The sequence below is a fragment of the Xiphophorus maculatus genome, chromosome 7 (genome assembly GCF_002775205.1).
Source record: "Xiphophorus maculatus strain JP 163 A chromosome 7, X_maculatus-5.0-male, whole genome shotgun sequence".
Taxonomy (NCBI): Eukaryota; Metazoa; Chordata; class Actinopteri; order Cyprinodontiformes; family Poeciliidae; genus Xiphophorus; species Xiphophorus maculatus.
Genome location: NC_036449.1, coordinates 23,704,844 through 23,728,526, shown reverse-complemented (window position 1 = coordinate 23,728,526; position 23,683 = coordinate 23,704,844). Strand labels below are relative to the sequence as shown.

Sequence of the window (23,683 nt, the reverse complement as noted above, 5' to 3'; positions counted from 1 at the left end):
TTAATGTCAAGTTTTCATAACGAAGACATTTTGAATAATGTCAACTTTGTATTAAAAGTGTCATGATTTAAAAAATGACACTTTATGACAACAGTCATAAATATTTATGAAGACTTACTCATGACAGGTGTTATGTTATGTTTATGATGGTGTCATGACAGTCTTATTCACAACCCGTCAAATAAAGTGGTACCAAAAGACCTATTGGAATGAGGCAGAGTGATGTGAATTGTATAGTGGTCCAACTTTTTTTCTTATCTGCATTGTCTTAAAACAAATTTGAAAGTACATTTTCTTGTATTTATATATATATCCATATCCTATTTCATCAGCTACCCTGTCCCGGTACTTCTTCAAAGTACGGTTTGACACAGCAGGGCTGATGCTCAACCTATCCAGGACTGAGTGACTGCCAACCTAAAAATCCTCTTTGTGGTGTTTTTTGTGGCACCTTTGGAATATTGTTAGAATCTATTCTGCAGGTTGTCCAGCAGCAGCTACAGCTTTGAAAGGAATGTGTTGTACAAGATATTAAGTCTGTCTTTCCTTCCTTGGTTTTCTTCTTTATGTAAGAGAAAGATTTTAAAGATTTAGGGATGTAAGTAGGGCAAAGAAAATGATGGTGTTCGCTGCTGCTGTAACCTAATGTCACCTCCTTGCAGCTAGTCCTCTGCCTTGGATACATAACATTGCTGTTATCAGTGGACTGTGGCTCCCTGAGCTGAGTATTGGACCTGGGAGAGAGGGTTGAATACCAGTGTAACCTTCTATTAAAGTATAATGTTCAGTTTTTATGCTCTGTATAGATTGTGGTCAAAACAAAACAAAGAAAAATGTTGCTTCAATTCTTAATTTTTCACATCGCCTGCCTGGTTTATTTATAATAGTGTTTACAGTTGGACCTTAATAATTATGAATAATTTTGTCTAGACCTGTTGGATGATGTATAGATTTCTTGTGTGTTTTACAGATTCAATGCTACTATGAATTTGGCTCAATGTCTTGAGATATGAATTGTATAAAAAATGGTATGTTAGCCATTGCCTTAGTTTGTGTAAGTCTGAGTTCCTGTGTTTCCCTTCAGAAAAGTATTGATTTGCTTCTTCAACCATTACCACACCTGTGGTAATGGTTAATTCTTAGAAACCTTCAGAAACCTTGTTTAAAATGGGACCTATTTTATAAAATACACACGAAAATAATTAAATAAATGTCTTGCTTATTTGATTTTAGTATTTTTATAGTTAGCTATTACATATCTTCTTTAATGTGTGACTTTTAAATTCGAGTGTTCTACTGCTGTTGTATCAAAAAATAACATTTGAGGAGTTTTAGTTCACTGTTAAACACCTATTTCCCATTAATTTAGCAATTACAGCCTCATTGAATTATATTCTACTCTCAGCAAGATGTGAAAGATAAGAACTTCAAAGAACTCCATCACCTTTTCAAAATATGAGATTTTACGAACTTTTACAATAAACTATTTTTCTCTGCTGTTGAAATGTTACAACAATTTTTCTTTAGATACTGTATCTACATTGGCTTAATTTAATCTGAAAGCCAGTGGTTGGAGACTTTGGAAAAACCCAGACATCCCAAAAAATCAATTTAACACTTTTAAGGAATGAATTATATGCTCATACTCTTCCTTTTGTACTTGTTCACATTTGAAAGGATGACTAGACTACATTTCATGGCTGTAGAGAGTAGGATTAATGGGTACTTTTGGTACCTAAAGGCGCATTTCCATTACGGGGCAATAATTCTAATCTTATTACTTGAATCCACTCAAAGGAGTGGGTGATTGATCACTGAGGTCTTATCAAGTGAATAAGCCTATTGATCTGTACAGATATATTTCTTCCTAACACGGTTTTGTTGTCGCCGGTATGTGATTTAAATTTGAGCACCCATTTTTTTGTTAATTTTGGATGACTTAGTTGACAGTGAATGGACAGAAGCAGAGTTCTCTGATAGGAAGAGGCTACACACTGTCAGTGATACATGGGGCCTTGGTTTTCTTTTGAAGTTCTTTACCCAGCTTTAAAAGTTAATGAGTCCAGAATGGGTTTAAGATACATGGTGCATGAGAACTGGCAACCCTACTAGCACTACTATAAGGAATAAACATCTTTGTGAAAAGCCATGTGATCATTAGAATCTTCTCGTGACAAAATAACTACGGGTGGCTGAATGGCAAATTTAGCTAAAGTTGAGATATATAAAATGTACCAATGTAATAAATGAACAAGTATAATAAACAGAAAACCTGCAATGTTGTCAAAACATGCTTTATTGGGTTGTGATTTTTGTGACCCCGTGGCTTCCTGTTGCTGACAAAATCTCAAACTGTAGACCATCCTAGATCATCAAATTGTATTAGGAGTTAAACTTAGTCAAGAAGTCCAACACAAATAATTTTAAAAAGTTGTGATCAGAACACGCCTGTTAGGAAAATATTGTTTTAAAAAACTCAACCTGCTGGCTTGTCATAGATGGTTAAGAATTTCACTGGGACACTACTATTCTTGGGCATTCATCAGGACTGCTGTTTGTGTTACATAACACAGATGCAATACCATATCCATAATTACTGTTTTCTGTCTTTCTTTGATGAGAAACTCTAATTGCATTCAGTACCTCGATGCTTTCAATCTTCCACAGCCGCAAAGAAGAATAGATGCTAATAGCCACATCTTGTTTCTGTTTCAAGAATCCTCTTCTGGACTGACTGGGATGCAACATTTCCAAGAATTGAGGCTGCTTCCATGAGTGGGAGTGGAAGACACATTGTGTTTAAGGATATGGAGATTGGAGCCTGGCCTAATGGACTAACACTGGATCATTTAGAAAAAAGAATTGTTTGGACAGATGCACGGTTAGTAATTTCAGATTGTGTGCAAAAATCGTAACCATTTAATTCTTATATGCCATTAAATACTGCAAAAGTTTCACCAAAGGAAATTTTATCATCTTATTCTCCTAGTGGGCATTAAATTATGCAAGACATGCAATATTTATAGACTTAAAAAAAATGCCACTCTATGGCTCTTGAACATTTTAACAGTTCCATCAGTGGATTGGAAGGTTTCACTTTGATCTCCCTCCATCTTGTACTTTAAGGACATTAAAGCAGAAGTTTAAACTTTTATATGGTGTTGGTTCTTCTTTAACAGCTCGGATGCCATTTTCTCTGCACTCTACGATGGCACTGGGGTCATAGAAATCCTCAGGGGCCATGAATACCTGTCCCATCCCTTTGCTGTGTCTCTCTTTGGTGGAAATGTCTATTGGACAGACTGGAGAACAAACACATTAGCCAGAGCCAATAAGTGGACAGGCCAAAACGTCACTGTCATCCAGAAGACAAGTGCTCAACCTTTCGACTTGCAGATCTTCCATCCCAGCCGGCAACCACAAGGTGAGAACTGTGTGGAATCACTAGATATTGATGTAGGACACTCTGTCTTTTAAAGTTAAAGTCAGTCTCATGATGCAATTACAAAATAAAGCCATATATAATTAGTTTTAGCTTCTGCCTCTGCCTTCATTTGACCTGTCAGTCAACCAGCAGGTGCCTGACTTAAAAATAGTACTCATGCAGAGAATAAGCCACTTAAGATTAATGCTACCTTTGAATCTGTTTTTCTTTATTTCCAAATTATTGTAATTGACTCATGCAAATACAATATTTTTTGCTTTCTTTTATGAGCTGAATCTGAGTAAAGAGGGCTGGTTAAAATAAAAATCAATCTGTTTTAGCCAAGACATTCAGTATAAAGAGTATAATTGGTTCATTTCAAACACTACTTTACAGGTATATTGACTGTTCTGATCAAAATATTGCTCTCTTACAGTCAATAAGGAAATTTTATTTCCTTATTGATATGATGGCTTACCTTGTGTTGTGTTTAATAACACCAGGTACAAGGAGTAGGCTGATGCATGATTCAAAATTTAAAAAGTTGCAATTTAAAAAATTTAAAAAGCATAATCAGAAGATAAACAGTTACCAATAAACCTTCTAAAAGTGAAAGACATTGTAGCTTCAACAAATTATGATGGTCACTACATATCTGGGTTAAGCCAGTCAGCAATGATTCAACTAAAGCCTTGTGGATTTTGTGCCATTGGGTATTTTCAATTGGCAGTGGAGAGTAGAATGACTTGAAACCAGAACATGTTTACTGAAATGCACAAGAGAGCCACCAAGCTTATGGTGCTAGCAGTATTGTTCATGTCTTTGATCATCTCCAGTTCGCATTTGAGATGATCAAAGTGATGCATTATCCTCAGATTTATTTATTTTTTTCAATAATGAAGGGTCCATAACGTTTGTAAATTCAACAGCATCTAAGTCTGAGAGCCACAATGCTGTGTGCTTTTTTTTGCTCGTAAAAAAATATTATAATCATAACAGTTACCATCCTTCCTTTTTTCTAATCTAAGTTATGTTCGTCCATGTTGAAAATTTTGGTAACACTTTATTTGACGGGTTGTGAATAAGACTGTCATGATACCGTCATAAACATGACATAACACCTGTCATGAACATGAGTAAGTCTTCATGAATATTTATGACTGTTTTCATAAAGTGTCATTTGGTAAATTATGACACTTTTAATACAAAGTTGACATTATTCAAAATGTCTTTGTTATGACAACTTGTCATTAACCAAGACAAAAATGTCTTCGTTATGACAATTTGACATTAACCAAAAAATCATGATCTGACATAAATTTGTTATAAAAGTATTACTGATTAAACTTTAAAAATGATTTAGCTTTATGTTATTAAAGCTAAAGTTTAATCAGTAATACTTTTATAACAAATGTATGTTATAAAAGTAAATAAAAAGTTAATGTCAAGTGTTACCAAAATTTTGACCACTTCAAATACTGTAATTATCCCAGAAAATCCCCTTCCTTCTCTTCACTTTATGCTGACTTTTCTCTATTCTCCTTCCTGCCCCATCAGCCTCTAACCCTTGCGAAGAGAATGATGGACGTGGTCCCTGTTCACATCTGTGTCTCATCAATTACAACCGCAGCGCATCATGCACCTGTCCACACCTCATGAAGCTTTCAGCCAACAAACAATCCTGCTATGGTGAGCAAGAACACCTTCCTCATTTTTCACGCTTTCAGCATGTGTTGTCCAAGTAAAAATGTAAGTTGCTGCCTTTTACACTTTAATTCTTTCTTTTGACAAATTTTGCATTTGGTTTTTAGTGCATCTTCACCTGCATTTCACAACAGAAATCCTCAAAAGACTCTCAAATGGTTGTTTTATTGTCTCACCAGCGTTGAAAAGGTTTCTTCTGTATGTGCGGCGCTCTGAAATCCGTGGTGTTGACATTGACAACCCCTACATGAACGTTATGACGGCGCTGACGGTGCCAGACATTGACGATGTCACAGTGGTGGACTTTGATGCTCAGGAGGAGAGAATCTACTGGGCTGACATCAAAAGTCAAACCATCAAACGGGTGTTCATCAACGGCACTCAGCTGGAGACCATCATTTCTTCAGGTGGGGCAGGCAGTCTTCCAGGGAGTCTTCTAAAATATCTCTGTGGAAATTCTGAATGGAGAACCAAATGAGAAAGTAATATTCCATACATGTTTTTTTAAATTTTTTAACCAGATGTAAGATTTATTTATTTATAGTAATCAATATAATTGCAGAGGTAACTTGCAAAAACGTACGATGCAACAAATATTTGTATGCAATCTAAGATTCTTTATGTCTGTGTGTGCATTGTCTAGTCTAGTCAAGATGAAAATCTCAAGAAATAATATGACTATGTACAACATAGCATGAGTATTTCCCATGCTTTCTTTTGTCAGACATAGCAAACTGTCGGGGTCTGGCTTTAGACTGGCTTTCTAAGAACTTGTACTGGCTCAGCTCAGAAAATGACGAGTCACAAATCAATGTGGCTCGCTTTGATGGGTCCCTGAAGACGTCCATCATCCACGGCATTGACAAGCCAAGGTGCCTCGTAGTGCACCCTGCCAAAGGGTAAGTAGATTAGAGTAGTGTGTGCATCTCATGAGTGCATCACCATCAGTGTATAGTGTAACAAAGAGTTGACTTGTACAAAAGGAAGATAAGAAAATCAAAGCCCTTTTGGAAAAAAAGCATCTTCTACATATCCCTCCACACTTATTGACACTCCTGATGATGGTGTGTAAAATGGCCTTTTCTAAATTATTCTTTTACTGCCACAGCAGAATCTCAGACTGAAGAATTTGGAAAAATCTAGCCTTAGTTAAAATTGAGCCTATATGTTTGGTGAAGACAAATAATAAAAAATCTGTTCAGTACTCTCCACATGTTTTCTTCTGGGATGTAGATTGTTGATCTTAACTTGCAATACAAAAAATGCTAATTTTATTTCTATAGGACAATTTTTATTTATTTGGACTATGATTCTGGATATTTATTCTGCTAAAAGACCCAATCAGAATCAATTTTCCATTTTTGTTTCTGTTTTCATCTCATGGGAAGAGAAATAGACCCACACCATAACAGATTGTGCACCATGCTTAGCAGCTCTTTTTCTTGTTTTTCCAGACTTTGGTGTTGTCTAACAACACCGTATTGTTCCAGTTAAAGTTTGACACTCCAATTAATTCACAAATGTCAAGTATACATTTTAGAAATTAATTCATTTACATATTGTAATCTTGTTAAACAAAAATTAGATTTTTTTTAACCTGAAACAAAGTAATTAAAGGTTTGATTTTTCTACATTTTTCAATGTACTGCTCTGTCTTTTTGCTGTTTAAAGCTAGGTATCCAGACATTATAAGGGGGATTACATACATTTTTTAAATGTTAGTCAGATATATATGCAAAATAATAATAGAAAAGGAAAATAGGATTTTTAAAATAATGTGAGTGTTTTTGTAAACTTCATGTTGTTTAGTACCTAACCGAATTACTACCACTCACCTTTCTTCTGTCATGCAGGAAAATCTACTGGACAGATGGAAACACGATTAATATGGCTAACATGGATGGGAGTAACAGCAAAGTCCTCCACCAGAATCAAAAGGATCCCGTAGGTCAGTGGAAGCTTATACAGTTAATAAACCAAAACTGTCTATTTACTTGTAGCTCACTTAGCATGAATATAGATGACCAAATTAGGGATAATGGACATCGATGTGATCGTACAGTTTTCCAAGGATCACTAATGCATTTGTGTTTTATATTGTGACATGGTAATTTTTGATAGGATGTAAGACGATAATGTTGTGATAATTCTCTGCAAACATATTAACTCTACAAAAAATACCACACAATAAATTAATAAATTGATTGAGTCATATAGATATTATCTGTACAATTGAGATTAGAATGTAATGAAATAAATCAACATTTTTTGCACTACAACTGATAAATGTAGCATTTCAGAAGTTTAAAAAAGTGTTTTGTAAGTTTTATTTTTGTTTACTTTTATTTAGCCTCTGGGTTTGTTTATTGATAATGCCCATGCATGTTACTTGTATTGTTATTTAAACTTTTCAGAGCATCCAAAACCTCCCTTTATTGTCACATATTTCAAAGTGCTGACATTATTTAGACCACTGTGGTCCTTGAAATTTTTGAAAAGCTGTTATAACACAGATCATCGCAAAATAATCAAATCTGCCATGCTTGTTTTGAAATATAGTGCAGACAGAGACAGCCAATGATTTGAGCTGAATGCGGGTGACTTAATGACACACATGCCTGCACATGTACTGCTGCAGACTGCAGGGAAGGGACTCTCTGTGCAACAGCAATTAAGAAGAAAATAAATTACTAAGAATTTTAAGAAGATGAAAAAGATAAAACGATAAAAATTTATGTGTCCTCGAAGAACATCAATGTCAGTAGATTATTATAATCAACATCATTAGTTTTTCTAAAGGATTCACGGCGGCCCTAATGTATTTTGTTGTCAGCTGAATAGATCAGAGGATTTAAGTGTTTTATAAATGAGTATTTATTTAGTGAGATATTCTTTCGAATATTACCACAAGATTTGGAAAGTGCTTTTTAAGCCATTAGGTTGATCTCTGTTGAAGGTGTAATATCATCCAGATTATTATTTTAATTCTGTAATTCAGGTCAGAGCCAGAAAGGGTGGAAATTGAATGTGATGCACTCCCAGCATCTTTGAATTATATGCAAATTTATGCTAAGCACCTATTGTAAGATATTACTTTCACAACATAATGGGAAATAATTTGTACAATTTTGTTAAGCATTAATTTAGATGTTGCAGTGAACTTCTAACTGATACAACAGTGTCTTGTGCAACATGTTGTGAATCCACAGATATTATGTTTAATAAAGGTCCAGTGATTTTTCATTGCTACTTCATTTTTATCCATTTCAGCTTGTTTTTGAGAGCTTTGCTCTCTGCGGCTGTTATTAGAAGAAGCAAATTGTTTGACTGTAAACTTCACATAATCCATGGTTAAATGGGCAAATGTTAAAGCAATCAGCTGGTCTTCATCTGTTGCCGTTACATATAGCTCAAGGTCAAACTTTTCATTTGTCACACAGAGCAGCTTTGTCTCTGCTGCAATTCTTCATTCTCCCAGGCCTGTCAGCCATGGAGATACCAGCATGCTCTGTATTTCACTGGTTTCATTTATGATTATGGGGTAGACCTGGGGACAAGAGTAAATTAATGATGCATTGTGACTGTGAATCTGCCAGACATAAATCCAACACATGGTGCGAGACAGTGAGATGTCCGGAGGTACACAATTGAAATTGCTTTCAGCTCCAAACATTAACAGGGATACTGTTTGGAAAAAAAAACATCAGCTGGCCAGGAAAGGGATTGAAAAGCAGTCAGTTCTCATTCTTGTTCATTTTTCATGCCAGCTGGAGCTCTTTTTGAATGATCTCCCACGTAGACGTGTGAGGAAACACAAACATTTTTATTTCTCATACTCTAACCAGGTACATAGGAACAACAGAATGTAAAATTTAAAAAAAATATGTTGATAATTCAGCTTTGACTGCTCCCACTGTAGAGCTGTTCTACTTTTTTCTTCTGTACATTTTCCAAAAATAACATTTAGCATTTTTGCAAAAGCATACACGAACATTGGACGTTATTACCATATTGTCACCTACAAAGTGGTAAAAGTGAAGCCTCTAAAGTGCATTTAGATTTTACATGATAAGATTTAACACGTAAGTGTGAATAGATATGAAATGGTACAAGATTTCCAAACAGTTTTACTCATAAAAATCCACTTGAAATGCAGTGTATTTGTATTCAGTCCCACTTTAATTTGACACAGTTAAATAAATGCTAGTGAAACCAACTTCCTTTGAAAGTTAGACTTTCCCTGTGTGTCATTTAATCTCTGTATGAATACAGTCATTTTGTGAAGGCCTCCGAGGTTTATTGGAGAACATTAGTGAAAAAAAGGCAAACAGCTTTGAATAGCTAACCCCAACATTGTTCACGAAAAACCCTGATGTAATTTATTTTAAATTATATTATTCTAAATTATATTTATTATGATTCAGCCTGATACATCAGAATATGCATGTAAAACGTATACATTAAAAAATTAATGTTTATCAGTTATCATTTTCCTTTTGGCACAATGAATATCTGCTTTGTGATGTCCATTCCTATATCTCGGCAATTTGTAGTGCACTGATTGAAACTTGGTTTGCTCTCTCCACCTATACGTCTCCCAGGTCTCTCAATAGACTTCACTGCCAACAAGCTCTACTGGATAAGCTCGGCCAATGGCACAATCAACAGGTGCAATCTGGACGGAGGTGGACTGGAAGTGCTGGAGACTCTAAAGAGGGTGCTAGCCAAAGGCACAGCTCTGGCTGTAATGGGTGAGTGAATCTCGTCACAAGTCTATCAGATTGCCACAGAGGATTATTCAAAAGGTATGAACAGATTAAATGTCTAACTGGATAAGTGGGTAGACTAGAGTCGCTTAGGGAGTCCTAGCAACAATTGCGCTTCACTTTGTGTGAACTCGCCCAAGCACTAGATAATTAAAATGTATCACAGCAGTGATTGATGATAGATTTTCTCCCTCCTTTTATAATGAAAAGGTGGGGGGTGTTAATTACATGTTGATTCTTGCTATCATTGCTAAATCCAATGTGTCACACCATCCATCAATTGATGGATATATTAGAATCAGCTTAAATGTACCAGTCCTAAATGATGTATCTTTCATGTTGTTGTACAATAGTTCTTCCTGACATTGCCTATTTAGTCCAACATCAAATGTCTCTGGGCAGCAGTAATGTTAAAATGCACATTTTCACAGATAAAGGATTAAAGCTAAATTCAGTCCAAACATTCATGAAAAAAATGTGACAGAAGACAGATAACAATTAAAATTAACAAGCTCTTTTTCTCAGATACTCTTTTCTCAGAAACAATGCTGTATCATATCTTCCAGAATAGCGTTGGACGTTTTCATTCTAATAAACATTTAATTAACATACATGATTAAAAATATGGTTAAAGACTAATTTATGTGACATGTACACAATATGAAACATTTCTCAACAGTATTGAGAAATGTGTATAGTAACTAGAATTATCACTGCATTTTTGCAGTTTTATTCATGAATATTCATACCCATAGTCGACTTAAATTTAGTTTCATTCAACCAAAAATGTTCTTTTTCTATTTTGCAGCAAATTAGACAACTCTCTTTCAAAAGATAATAAATGAAATGTAAAAGGACCATCAACTTTGACAAAAAAAAGTTTTTTATTATTATTTTTTGCTAATAATAGGTTGATAGAATATGTTTTTACCTTTTCCATCAATCTATGAAAAGAATAGTCTTTAATATAGTGTAATTCAAACATTTCTAGAATTATTTGCCAGCATTTTACATGTTTCTAACCAGGTACATGGAACAACAGAATGTAAAATAAAAAAAATTTAAAAAATTATTTTACATTCATGTCACTTCGGCTCTCCTGCCGAAGTGACATGAAGAGAGCGGTCTCAAGCCGCATACCTTTTTGGTTGGGGAATGCTCGTCGAATCCTGTTCCCTCACTGTAAATCCTCCCAGAGAGGCGGCTCTGCTGTTCGGGTGATAAAGTTAACAAAGTTTGCGCCCTGCATAGGTGTTTTTTATTTTTAAAAAGTCTCCTTGCCATTCCTTTAATATGTAGGCCCACACATTCTGATCAAAGTCAGGACTCTGGCTGGGCCACTCCAAAACATGAAAAGTACTTCAATTCATAAACAAAGCAAGTTTGCATGTTAAAAAAATAAAAAAAAATGATGTAAATATCAATCTGACATGGATTTGAATACTTCTTTGTTGAACTGTACTTTAGATTTTATTAAAGGGTTTATAACATCTCCTTTACTCCAGGATCTTTATGTATTTATATTTTTGTCATAGCAGTAAATGTTCTGATGTAGGGGTTTCCATCTAAACTGTTGAAAGCGGGCATAGTGGTAATTGACCATAATTTGAAAGTGTTTAATTCTCATGTATTAATACAGGATTTCAGCAGATTAGTTCGAGATGATCGCAGTCCCTTTGAGATCATAGTTCCGTAATAAATGCGCAACCATAAACCATAATAATGGATCCGTTTGTCCTTTCACATCATGCTTATCGATCCGACAAAATCAGAGCCATGTGTGTTTTTGAAATTGTGCCACTGGGATTAAGGAACCAAGGGTGTTTGCTTACCTCAGCAATATGCACATGACATTTGTGACGGGCTTTATGTGATTTCCCTGTCTGAGGGAAAATACCCACGGGGCCGAGCTCTGTGTTCTTATCGTCATGCAGCCTCTTTAGATGCATTCAGGGCTTTAAATACAAGTATAATGTCAGCATTTATGATCTGCATCAGATTCGGCTGATCAGCATGTTTCTCAGATCAAATCCCACTCTGCAATTTTTAAGAAGTCAAAGTGTTGAGGTTATAGATTGATCAATTTAAAGAGTCAGACATATTGTGTTTGAAGTCTGTTATAATACAGAAAAACAATTATTCATAGAGGAAAAGAAATCATTATCATAAGTATTTAAAGTTTTGGTAATATTATTTATGGCACTTATCATTTTAATTTTGATACATAAGCTTAAAGTTACATTCATCCAGTAAATTTACTAACATTTTTCTTGAGTTGGTTCTGGAGAATACTATTCCTTAATGCTATGTTATTCTTTATAGATTTACATGGTATAACGAGGTGATATTATCTGATGGGGTTGCATGTCTCCAATTAGCGGCTTAACATAAAACCACTCTTAGCTTACTAACTGTTGCCTAAAACTTTGACCTCATTAAGAATAACATGTGCCATTAATCTTCATACTGTGATTAAATTCTTCAAAAATGTTTAAAATATGCAGTTAAGAATAGTATGGCAAACAATGAGTAGGTTCTCTGTATAGTTTCCCAAATACAGTCTTAATTTTGAACAAAAGGCTAAAATAGTGGTTGCAAAAAATTTTACTGGTTTTTTAAGACTTTTTTGAGGAAATACCACTTTTCAGTTTGTGGAACAAAATCTCTTGTTGCTGCGTTCTGTAGCCTACTTCTTGAAGACAGTATGAAATGATTTCTCTTGAATCCTACAACACGCTTTCCTCTCGATCTTTTGCTTTGAAGATGAGTTTGTGTTACTTAAGCCAACATAAATTGCAACTGTACACAAAGGTAACTGAGTTGTCCAGAGAATTGCATTACCATTTAGACCTTTTAAGAGCCTACAAAGTTTAGACAGATTGCGCTTACACAAGAAAAACAAGACCTCAAAGTCAAGGGCTCATTGAAATGAACACTTACAACACGGCTGAGATAATTCAATTTTACACTCAGATGCATCTAACCAAGTGTAATTTTCGACATGGCAACAGTTTCTTTGGATGCACTCTATGTTTGTAGACTTATGACCTTCTCAGCATGTCATATAGCATGTCTTGGCAAGCTAAATGAAATCTCATCTCGTCGGGATTCTCAAGATTTCAGCAATGTAGAAGTCATTTACACACGCAATGTGCCTGTCCACATATCTGTCTGTCTGTCGATCCATCTGTAAATAATAAAAGACTGTTGTCAGGCTGATGCTTTGTGCTTTGCCGATGTATGCTATTAATCTTGACAGGCCCTTGCTTCCTGTATGGAGGGTAACTGTCAGTATGTGCAGACTGCATTAATTACAGTGTTACAGAATAACAGCCGTGGCAGAACTGAATTTTTCCTCTTGATTAGCTGGTAGCAACCTCCAATAAAAAAACAAAACAAAACGAAAACAGATCTGTAGGTTCATTTTCATAAGTATTCTTTACAGCTAAGACTTGAGGGCGAAGGACCTTCGAGACTTCATTATTGCATTTCACAAATCTGAGCGAGAATATGAGGTGACAGAGACTAATGGCGTGGCTTCCTCACAGAAGCAGGTACAGCAAAACACTGAAATGATGTCCGCGGGTCTCCATCAATCACAATTAATGACTAATTTTACCTATGTTAGGGAAAACTAAATAGTCTTAGAATCAGCACTGGACTGTGTTTTACTATTTTTGAGGGGGAAAAAAATCATTTTACTGGGTTTTACTTTCACCAGCATGAAGAAGATACAGAAGATTTCACATTTAATTTTTATTTAACCACATTTAAAAGCTTTGGAAGTAGTCTTGGGATTGGATAACTGGATTCTCTCAGCCAGAATAGATGTTAAGGTTTCACAAATTTCCGATGCACAGATAATTTATACATATTCTGCTTTCCATTAATGTCTTTGTCATAAAAAGTATCAAATAACTTAGTGATTTATTTATTATTTCATAATATGTAATGAGAGAAAACTTTTGATGAAATATTATTTTTGTACTTAAAAGAGATTGAGTGGCAAAGTCCTGTCACTTCTTTTGATTTGAAGCAGTGCAGTGCCTTACCAAAACAATGTGAGTCCTTTCTCAGAAATGTCATTATAACTGTTGAGTCCTTGGATCTATAGTTGCCGGTTGCTGTACTGGCTAATGGGTGGTGATAGTCCCTACCACTTTGGCCAGAACAGGAGCTGGCTATCATGGATGCCAGATGGATACAAGACTTTAGGCCAGGGGTCTCAAACTCCAGTCCTTGAGGGCCGCTGTCCTACAGTTTTTAGATGTGCCACAGGTACAAAACACTGGAATGAAATGGCTTAATTGCCTCCTCCTTGTATAGATCAGTTCTCCCAGCCTCACTAATGACATAATTATTCTATTCAGGTGTGGTGCAGCAGAGGCACATCTAAAAGTTGCAGGACTGCGGCCCTCGAGGACTGGAGTTTGAGACCCCTGCGTTTAGGCCAAAGATGTCCAACAGATCAGGGACATGTAGAAATACAACCTTTTCAGCTGAATTCAGAAATGCTATCTAACTGCCTGCTGGTTAGTCCAGCTGAAATCAGATGAACTGGACAAAAAAGGAACACTCTTATTATATTTACATATCAATAATGCCTTACAAAAGTATTCACACTGTGTAATTTTTTCACAATTAGTCACAGTACAACCACAAAATTGGGGCAACATGTGGGGTTTCATGTTATCAAAGAACACAAAGTAACACATACTTGGAAAATAGAAGAGAATGCATACATGGTTATTCATGTTTGTTCAAGTGTAATATGGTCATGGATTCAGCTTCCTTTCTTCAAAAAGAAGCTACAAAAGACTTCAGATTGGGATAACAGAACTTTGAGCCTAAATTTACAGTCAGAGCTGCAATGAGATTTAGATCGAAGCACATTCGTGTATTAGAATGTTCCAGTCAAAGCCCAGACTCAGTCGATAAAGAATCTGTGACAAGACTTGAAAATTGATGTTCACAGATGCATCCCACCTGGCCTGAGTAGGCTAGAATATGAATGAGCAAAATTGTCAAGAGGTGGCAAAAACATATCCAAAGAGATTTGCAGTTTTAAGTGCAATGCATCTGTGATTCTGAAAAGAATTGATTCAAGGGGGCTGAATATGTCTCACACTTCTCAGATTTTTATTTATATAAAAAAAAATAGGAAAACCATTTATCATTTTACTTTCACTGAACAATTAGGCATCATGCTCCTCTGCAGTTGGTCAGGAAGAGTCCCCTTCATTGTAATCATCAAAGGACTCCTTCTATAGTTCTAGCTTTGACTCACCGATAATGTGTCATCACAGAGACTATTGTGTCCTCAGCGGTGACTAAAGTGATGCACACTGAGCAGACCTATCATTATGAATCGTGTCAGTGCTTTAATAAAGGTTCATTCAGCAGGTGGCCTTTTTTTAAAAAATGGTTAATTCAGAACTCTGATTTACTGATATTTGATACACACATAAAGGGGGAAGTGGTGCACAAATTCAACCAGTAAAAAAAAACCCCAATATGGAGTAGTGATAAAGTAGGGTCAAATATTCAGTCCTAATGGAGGGTTCTTGTTTCACTCTGCAAACACACCTTGATGTTGTCTACCGCTGGTTGCCAAATGGTGTAATTACAGAACTACTGGAAACACAAGGTCAACCCATGCAGGTCTTTAGGCTCTGTAATAATTGAATTGCCTTGAGGGCTTCCATTTTGAAGGTGTGAGTGATCCATCAGCCTTGGCTTGTCTTTGATCAAACAAGCCGTTGAAGTGGAAATTGAATATGATGTGCCACAAGCGAGCAATCACATCTAGCCAGTGGTCCCTGTGGCATCAAATTAACACAAGGTGCAAAGCTAATCTCAGCCAGCATGCCCTCTGGGGCGTAATGTTTTGTAAACTGCATGTAGACTGTCACTCTTCTTCATGTGCACTTGACTGATTTTTGGAAATGCGGCCTACATTCGATTTTAAGGTTAGCATTCACACTCAAGCACTCAGTGCAATGAGGAATTGCTCCTCTGAGTGCTTCTGTGTTTGTCTGCTTTTCTGTTTTTGTGATAAATCAAAAAGTGTGGGACTTTAAAAGAATGCCTGATTGGATAGTCTAAACAGGAAAGAAATGATCCTAATCTCTATAGAATTTAAAGTGTCAACTACAGAAATGTTCTTCATTTTAATTTGGTCGCAACAAAAATCCTGAAGGATATTCCACTGCACTCAGTTATGGCCCAAAGAGTGCTGCTTGGCTTGGTTGAATTAGAGAAAAACATAAAATGAAATGTTCTTTTAAATCGCACTGCATTAAAGAAAGGAGTCATTTACTGAATGGTTGCTGCTACTGCTTAGCTGTGTAGTTCTTCTGCGCCTTCTCAAGGTCTCCACAGAAGAGTTGTGACAGGTTCATAATCCAGGGTTTGTTTTTGTATCTGATTTAGATTTCTTTATTTTAATATGACTCTTTTCTTTTTTTAAAAAAACTTTTTGAATTTGCCCACCCATAAAGACATAATTTTTTTTTTTTTTCTCCGAAGAGTTTTTGCGGCGCTAGTGGCTCGTATTTTTTCGACAGTAGGCAGACAGGAAGGGGGGTGAGTAGAGGGGAAGACATGCGGCAAAGGTCGTCGGGACCAGGAGTCGAACCCGCGACGTCCACGTTGAGGACTAAGGCCTCCAAACGTGGGGCGTGCTAACCCGCTGCGCCACCACAGCACGGCCCAAGACATAATGTTTTAGGCATATTTTTTTCTCCACACTTTCACTCCTTTGCAGAAGCATTCATATTTTCTCCATCGCCAGGATACTATGTCGTGCTTAAGGTTCAACATACAGTGAGAAAGAGACATTAAACTCTTCAGCACTTTCTGCTTTATTTTGAACATTCATGTCAGGTCAGAATTGTCCTGAGGAAAAAGGTAGAACTCATTGATGGACTCAGTATGCTGAGGGTCAGAGGGCTGGGGTGGGTGTGTGTGTGTTTTTTAGAGACACACTTATCACCAAAGCTCCTGGTGGCTGAGATACTTAGGCCCAGGGGGCTTTGTTTTCTGTCACAGAGAGGCAACCAGTGAGAGTAGAGATGTTAAAACATTATGACGCATAACAACTGCAAGTGCATGTTCTCAGTTGAACCGGTGCCAGAGGCATCTATCTGTTGACATGGGTTGGACATCACTGTCTTGCCCACTCCCTTTTTTTGTTGAGGTTCGAGAAAAGCTGCTGTAGAAGAAACTGAATATCAATGGGAGTATGATTCAAAGCAACTGAAAAATGCACGTCATCAGCAGCTAGCAAGTGAACATAGCAGGGGACAGAATATACTATACATTAATCTTATATCAGCTCAGAGAATACATAAATTATTAAATGGCTTTCTGACATGAAAGCTGTATCCATTTGGAATTTTAGTGCAAGATGAAACTTAACACTTGCACTTCGAATAATTGATGAATTCTGATATTATGTTCTTGCCTCCTCTAAGCTTCCTTTAAAATGTTATTTTTAACCAAAATGTGCTTTTGTAGATTTGAATGAACATCTTACAGACACAATCTAAGTTATTTAAGAAAGCTCTAATGTGATACTAATAAAAAAAAGCATAAATAAAGCCATGTACATGTTTTTAATTTATTTGTATATGGTTTTACCAGAAGCAACTCCATGGATTACTAGCAACACTATTGAGGAAACTGACTTACACAAACAACAGAAATCAGCAAATGAGGTTTATGTTTACAGGTGGCAAACTGTGGTGGGCTGATGATGAATCAGCACAGCTGGGGACAGTCACCAAAAGAGATGGACGGAACTTTTTGATTCTGAGAAACAAGACAAGTGGTGTTGTCCATATGAAAGTGTACGACAGGGAGGGCCATAAAGGTAAGAAGACACAAAATTATATACATATTATATGCAAGTATCCATCTATAATATCTTACTGTTTGCATTTGCTGGTTATGCTTTTCATTCAGGAAGAAATTCGTGCCAAGTGAACAATGGAGGATGCTCGCAGCTCTGCTTCCCAACCTCAGAGAACACCCGCAGTTGTTCCTGCACTGTTGGATATCATCTGCGCAGCGATCGTACATCCTGTGAAGGTAAGAAATGCTTTAAGGTACACATCACTTTCAAGGTAAGATTGCATTAAAGTGTGTTAGTGATACCCACATCAAAGCTTAGAAATTATTAGGTATATTTAAATATATGTGATAGCTGATAAAGGTTTGTAACAGGTATTTCTGTCATTCTTTAGGTGTTGGCTCATTTTTACTGTATTCCATCCATGAGGGAATCCGTGGAATTGCATTAGACCCGAATGACAACAGTGAAGCCCTCATGCCCATCACAGGAACCCTGTTTGCTGTGGGGGTTGATTTTCATGCAGGTATGATATAAATTAGAAGACCATGTTAGATCTAGTTCTCAAGATCTAATATGTTTTTGGTCAGTTTTTGTGTTCCCACCTAGGTCAAGACAGTCATTTGCAGTGAATACGTTTTACACAATAACTAAAAGACAGGAAAAACACTTTCACTGAGCAGAGCTGTAACGCATATGATTTTACCAAACCACAATTGGACAGACATAGAATTTAAAACCGACATATTTAAGTACAGGTTGAACTAAACATGGTTTTAAAAATAAGTCTATTTAAAATATCACATGAAGCAAAATGTTTTTTATTGTATAGTAAGAAATAAAATAAATATTGAGGTTGGAAATGTATATTTTCTACTAAAGAGTCTAGAATGTGATAAACATGTAGAAATTGTAGTCAGAAAAAGTCTGAAAATTTAACATGACATTACTTTCCATAAAGTTGAAAGTCAGATTAATAGAAAGGTCTTCAACTAACAATACCTTGTTAGGTATTGTTAACCTAGCAACAATGTAGATGTAAGATATTGGTATATAAAGAGCCAACAAACCTTGGACAAGTTATCTCTTTGTAAATGTTTATAGAGTTCACTTGAAATAACACATTTCAATTGCAGTGAAGCAGTTTTTCTTTATTTGAAAGCTTAAACTGCACAAAGTTGGATGCTTCAGTGATTGAACTGGTGAGGTTACACTCCTGATTTCTCTAAAAGCACTTGAGTTTGATTGGTGGAAAGGGTAATGGAATATCATCTAAATGCTAACACAACAAACATCTTCTCCTTGGAAACCAGCAGATGGGCTGTCCACCCACATCATGTCCGCTATTGCTCAGCTAATTACTGTAACTGAAATCATCTTAACTCAAAGTGGTTGCTTGCTAAACGCGTTTCTTGTGGTAATAACAACTGGCCCATGGCTTTACCAGGTGGGAGGGACAATTAATGCAACAGAAACATGCAATTAGAGTGTTAACCAAATATCTCCATTGCAGCACTGAGCTTTGTCTGCTGATAATTTGTAATGTTTCAAGATTTTCAGCGAAGTTTGGTAGTTTTATCTGTTGTTAAACCTTTTGTGGTGTGAACTTTTAATTACTATATTAGGGCTTTTACCTTAACCTTACTTTTAACAGTTGCTTTAATTAGTTAATGACTGAACATCCCAAAGGGATCATAAATGAAAGGGTTTAGTAACAATGTAATATGCATTTCAAAAATATCTCTGCTATTTGAGTATTTTAAGTTTTGTCAACCTATAACCATAAATATCGATTCATATCTAAATCATTTCTAAGTGTTACACATTCTTTACCCTTTACTCGGATACCCCAAAATAAGATCCAGTCCAGCTGCCTGTAGAGGTCACTTAATGAACAGAGTCCACCTGCATGTAATGGGCATCAATCCAAACACTAGGACGCTACCTAAAACAAACAGCTGGAGTAACAATGGAATGGTTTAGATGAAAACATTGCCTACTTTTATAACTTATGCATTGTCTTTGTTACAGTGCACAGTTTACGTTATTTTGTGTAGGTTTATCACATAAAATAAATCAACAAACTACATTGAAGTTTGAGGTGGTGAAGCGATTAAAAACTTTTAATTAAAAACTTTGAATACTATTGATACTTTCGTAAAGCATTGTATGCTGGTACTTTTACAGAGTTTATGAAAAGGTAGGCTATTCATGTCTAAAAAACAATTTATGTTGCATTAACAAGTCACAAAAATTGGCCCTGACAAAATAAATAAAAGTTTCAACACTTGTTTCTTGGATTTTCTATGTCTGAAACATCATCATTCAGTAATTTTTTAATTTTTTTCAGAAAACTTCAAAGAAATATTCCACTTTCTTATCGTTTAAGCTGAGCTGCGGTGCAGTTGAAGAACAGACACATTTCTGCATTGATTGTCAGTACTACCATAGCATTGCTTAGATTTAAAGGACTGTGTAACTTTCAAATTTGATAAAGCTTTGCTTTGTCAGGATGAATGCAGAAACATAAAAACAGCATTTTTACAGCTAACTGCCACTTAAACAGTGGCTGAAATTATTTTAGAAAGCTGATTCCAGGCATTAGCAAATCTGCACAATAAAGCAGATACCATCTCTGACAACTGTTTGAAAGCCCAGCTTTTGGGCTGTTTTCTGTCTCATTTTTATGTGATATTTAAATTGCTGATTATATTTCTTTTTTATATTCCTCAGCTGTCAGTTTTTGCCTTTTTTCCCTCCCTTTACATGTTTGCAGTTATTGCAGTCTCTCTCTCTCTCAAACACGCACACACACACGTCCCTGCACACACACCTCTATAATAGCTGTGAAACACTAAAGCAAATATCTATTAACGCCCATCGCTCTTGAGTTTTTTTGTGTTGCAACCTCTGTTCACGCCTTGCTGCTTGGGGATATTCATTTTAAATAACATTATCTTTCAGCCTGTACATCTCCAACGTTATGATTCTTAGCTACTGTTTTTTTTTTTGTTGTTGTTTTGTGCAAATACTCTTCAGTTTATGCAATAAAGTTTTAGAATATGAATTTAAATTATAGTACAAAAAGAAAAGAAAAAAAATGGCAAAATTTTTAGATTGGATCCACCTGAATCTACAGGATTTATTAACTTATTCTATTTCTTTACAAACCCTAACTTCCTAGTATTTTAGATTGGATCCACCTGAATCTACAGGATTTATTAACTTCTTCTATTTCTTTACAAACCCTAACTTCCTAGTATTTAAACAAAATGTATGTAACACAATGAGTCATTTATTATATCAGGCTCTGGCGTGTTTCCAAAATGGTATCAGCTTAAGGTGCCATAATGCTGCCGTGGTTGTCATCTGTTACCTTTGTGCTTTCTTGCATAATATCTGACGATAACAATTGACCTTTCATGCTGACAAATACTCTGAATATATTCTGCTGCTGAAGCAAATAAATTCTGTATAAAAGCTATTGCCTGCTCACGCAGCTACATGCTTATAGCATTCAGATAGTGAAGATATAAAGGAATCAATTAGCGTGGTGATTTTATGTACTTTTTAAAGTTTTCATGAAGGTAAATATGCAAGGGTGAGGAAAGGATTCCCTTTATAAAGGAAAATAGGAGACCTCTGTTAGCATTTACATGAAAACCAATGTTTAGATATCCTAATTCATGTTAAACATTTTAAAATGGTTCTAAATTTACATTTTCCTTCCTGATTATATATTTTTTTTTTAGTATTGAGTACATTCTCACATGAAGACACACCCTCGGGGGTCCCTTTCTTAGACAGGTTGTTGATGGGCATAAAGGTTGTTTTTTTGTTTGTTTTTTTAACTCTGCTTGTGTGCATTTCTTTTCATAAAAAGTCATTCTGAACCAGTGATTTTATTTTGTTTTGTTTTGGTAATCTTTCCTTCCTGTCTACTCTTCTACCAAATGGCTGTACTGAGCATAGAACTGCCAATAACTTTTATATCCTGTTTTATTTTTATTTTTTGTAGAAAGTATTCCATGATTCTGTGTTTAGCTGTGTCTTTTTCCTGGATAATGTAATTTGTTGAGCTACTTCTGCCATTACTTTAGGTACTAATTTTGGTTTAGGAATTATTTTTTCTAGACAAATTTATTGATGGAGCCATTGCTGCCACTTCTTGTGTACTTTGGATTTAATTCTATAAAAAGTTCTTCTTGCACAGTGCTACTTTAAGTTGTTTTTCTTTCCAGTATGCCACTAGTAACGGAGGTGCTGCTGGCATAAATTTTGGAACTTCAGTTTTGTTTCTTTTTGTAGAACACCTTTGTGGCAAAGTAATATGTGCTTTGCTGTGCCTGTTTTCCTAACAAAGCCATTGCATTGCTGTCAGTAATTGTTTGAACTCTTGTCTGTATTTCTTTCCATCTCCCTTAAATCAGTATTTGTGTGTTTTTCTGTTTTCTTTATTGGACAAGAACACTAATAGAACTATTGATGCCATTAGATCTGTGTATTCTTTGTTTTTAGTTTTATATTAATCCCGGAATAGTGTGTATTTTTGTGTGTCTTTCCTGTTCCTTCTTCCCTATAATTAGGATTAAATTGAATAGTTTGTAGTTTGATCTACATCTGAATCGATTGTATTGAAAGGAACTTGTCTGATCTGAGTTGAATTTGCGCTAGTTTTGAAATATTTTGGTATAAACTCTGGTTTGCTATTTATTGAAGCTCCTTGGGTGATATTTGTTGTGAATTCCTTCATTCAAATAAGCTGGAATGAAAGCAACACCAAGTAACTTTCACTTTCATATGAACCAATGGAAACTTTGAATTCTGTGCACTGTCTTTACTGTTGTTTACTCAACAAAATCTATTGAGGAAATATTTCAACTTTTAAATTTTATATTAAGCTTAAACAATTTGTGCAATGAAGGATTGTTAGGCAGTGAAGATTTTAATCATTTTACTTGATTGTGATTTCAAAAAATACTTATTAGCCTGTCACTTATTTTTTTCAAATAAAAAGTCCAAGAAAACATAGTTAGATTTCTTAGATAAATATTAATAATATCGCAACTTACTTAATATACAAATAAAAAGCTTCAAACCAGACTATTTAAAAGAGACTCTGAAGGTCAATAGCCCTTTTGAGTGTGACTGCAGCTTTTGGAAAAGAAATTAGCTGAGTCCAAGTACAAAATTCAATGATTGCCACAGCCTTTAATTCTTTGGGCAAGTGAACATGCAAATGTAGCGCTAAGTCCCATCCAGGATCAGCACCTGACAGCATGCACATTTCATTTACATATCGTTATGGAAGCCAGGTTGCCAGAGCAGAACAGATGAAAGCCCCGCAGCTGTATTCTGTCATATGTCATCTTTGTGTTAACAGAGTGTGAAGGCATGAGGAACAAGATGGTGCAATTAAATGTCTGATGCTAGGTAAGCTCTTAACAACCTGTGGAGAGTCGGACTTGGAGGCTCCACTGCAAATACAGCATGGTGAATTTACCAAATTCTTAAGGACTTACTGTGCACTGCTTTGAAAACTAAAAGGACTTTTCTATAAATTAAAATATCAGAAATTTCAGTAGCACAGTTTTAAAATTTCATTTCATATATTAAGTGGATTCATTACACACATAGTCAAATATTTTCAGTTAAAGTTAAGTTTTTCAGTTAAGTTTCAGTTTAAAAAAAAACATACTCTGTTGGTCTTTGAAGTAATCTTTAAATTTAGGAAGAAACTGACTTGGATTTTCATTAGCTGCTTGCTGTAATCATCAAAATGAACAGGAATGTGTCATTTTGTGTGAAATAAATCTAGATATGCAATATTGTTTTTTTCTAACTACTGAAATAAATTACTCTTTTTGATTCTAATTTATTGAGATGTACCTGTATACTCCAGCGTCATATTTTGTACTTATGCTGCCCCTAATTTGA

At 35.5% G+C, this 23,683-nt stretch overlaps 1 protein-coding gene across 2 annotated transcripts in view; it reads left to right on the top strand.

Moving 5' to 3' along the window:
• Nucleotides 1–23,683, top strand: part of lrp1b (LDL receptor related protein 1B) — a 320,393-nt gene that overhangs the window by 198,894 nt on the left and 97,816 nt on the right. For both annotated transcript variants that reach the window (XM_023337136.1, XM_023337135.1), the window contains exons 26-35: nt 2,717–2,881; nt 3,180–3,424; nt 4,982–5,113; nt 5,308–5,535; nt 5,853–6,027; nt 6,982–7,076; nt 9,730–9,879; nt 17,627–17,767; nt 17,860–17,985; nt 18,141–18,272. In XM_023337136.1, coding sequence (XP_023192904.1) covers nt 2,717–2,881; nt 3,180–3,424; nt 4,982–5,113; nt 5,308–5,535; nt 5,853–6,027; nt 6,982–7,076; nt 9,730–9,879; nt 17,627–17,767; nt 17,860–17,985; nt 18,141–18,272 — 1,589 coding nt within the window. The remainder of the gene's footprint in view (nt 1–2,716; nt 2,882–3,179; nt 3,425–4,981; nt 5,114–5,307; nt 5,536–5,852; nt 6,028–6,981; nt 7,077–9,729; nt 9,880–17,626; nt 17,768–17,859; nt 17,986–18,140; nt 18,273–23,683) is intronic.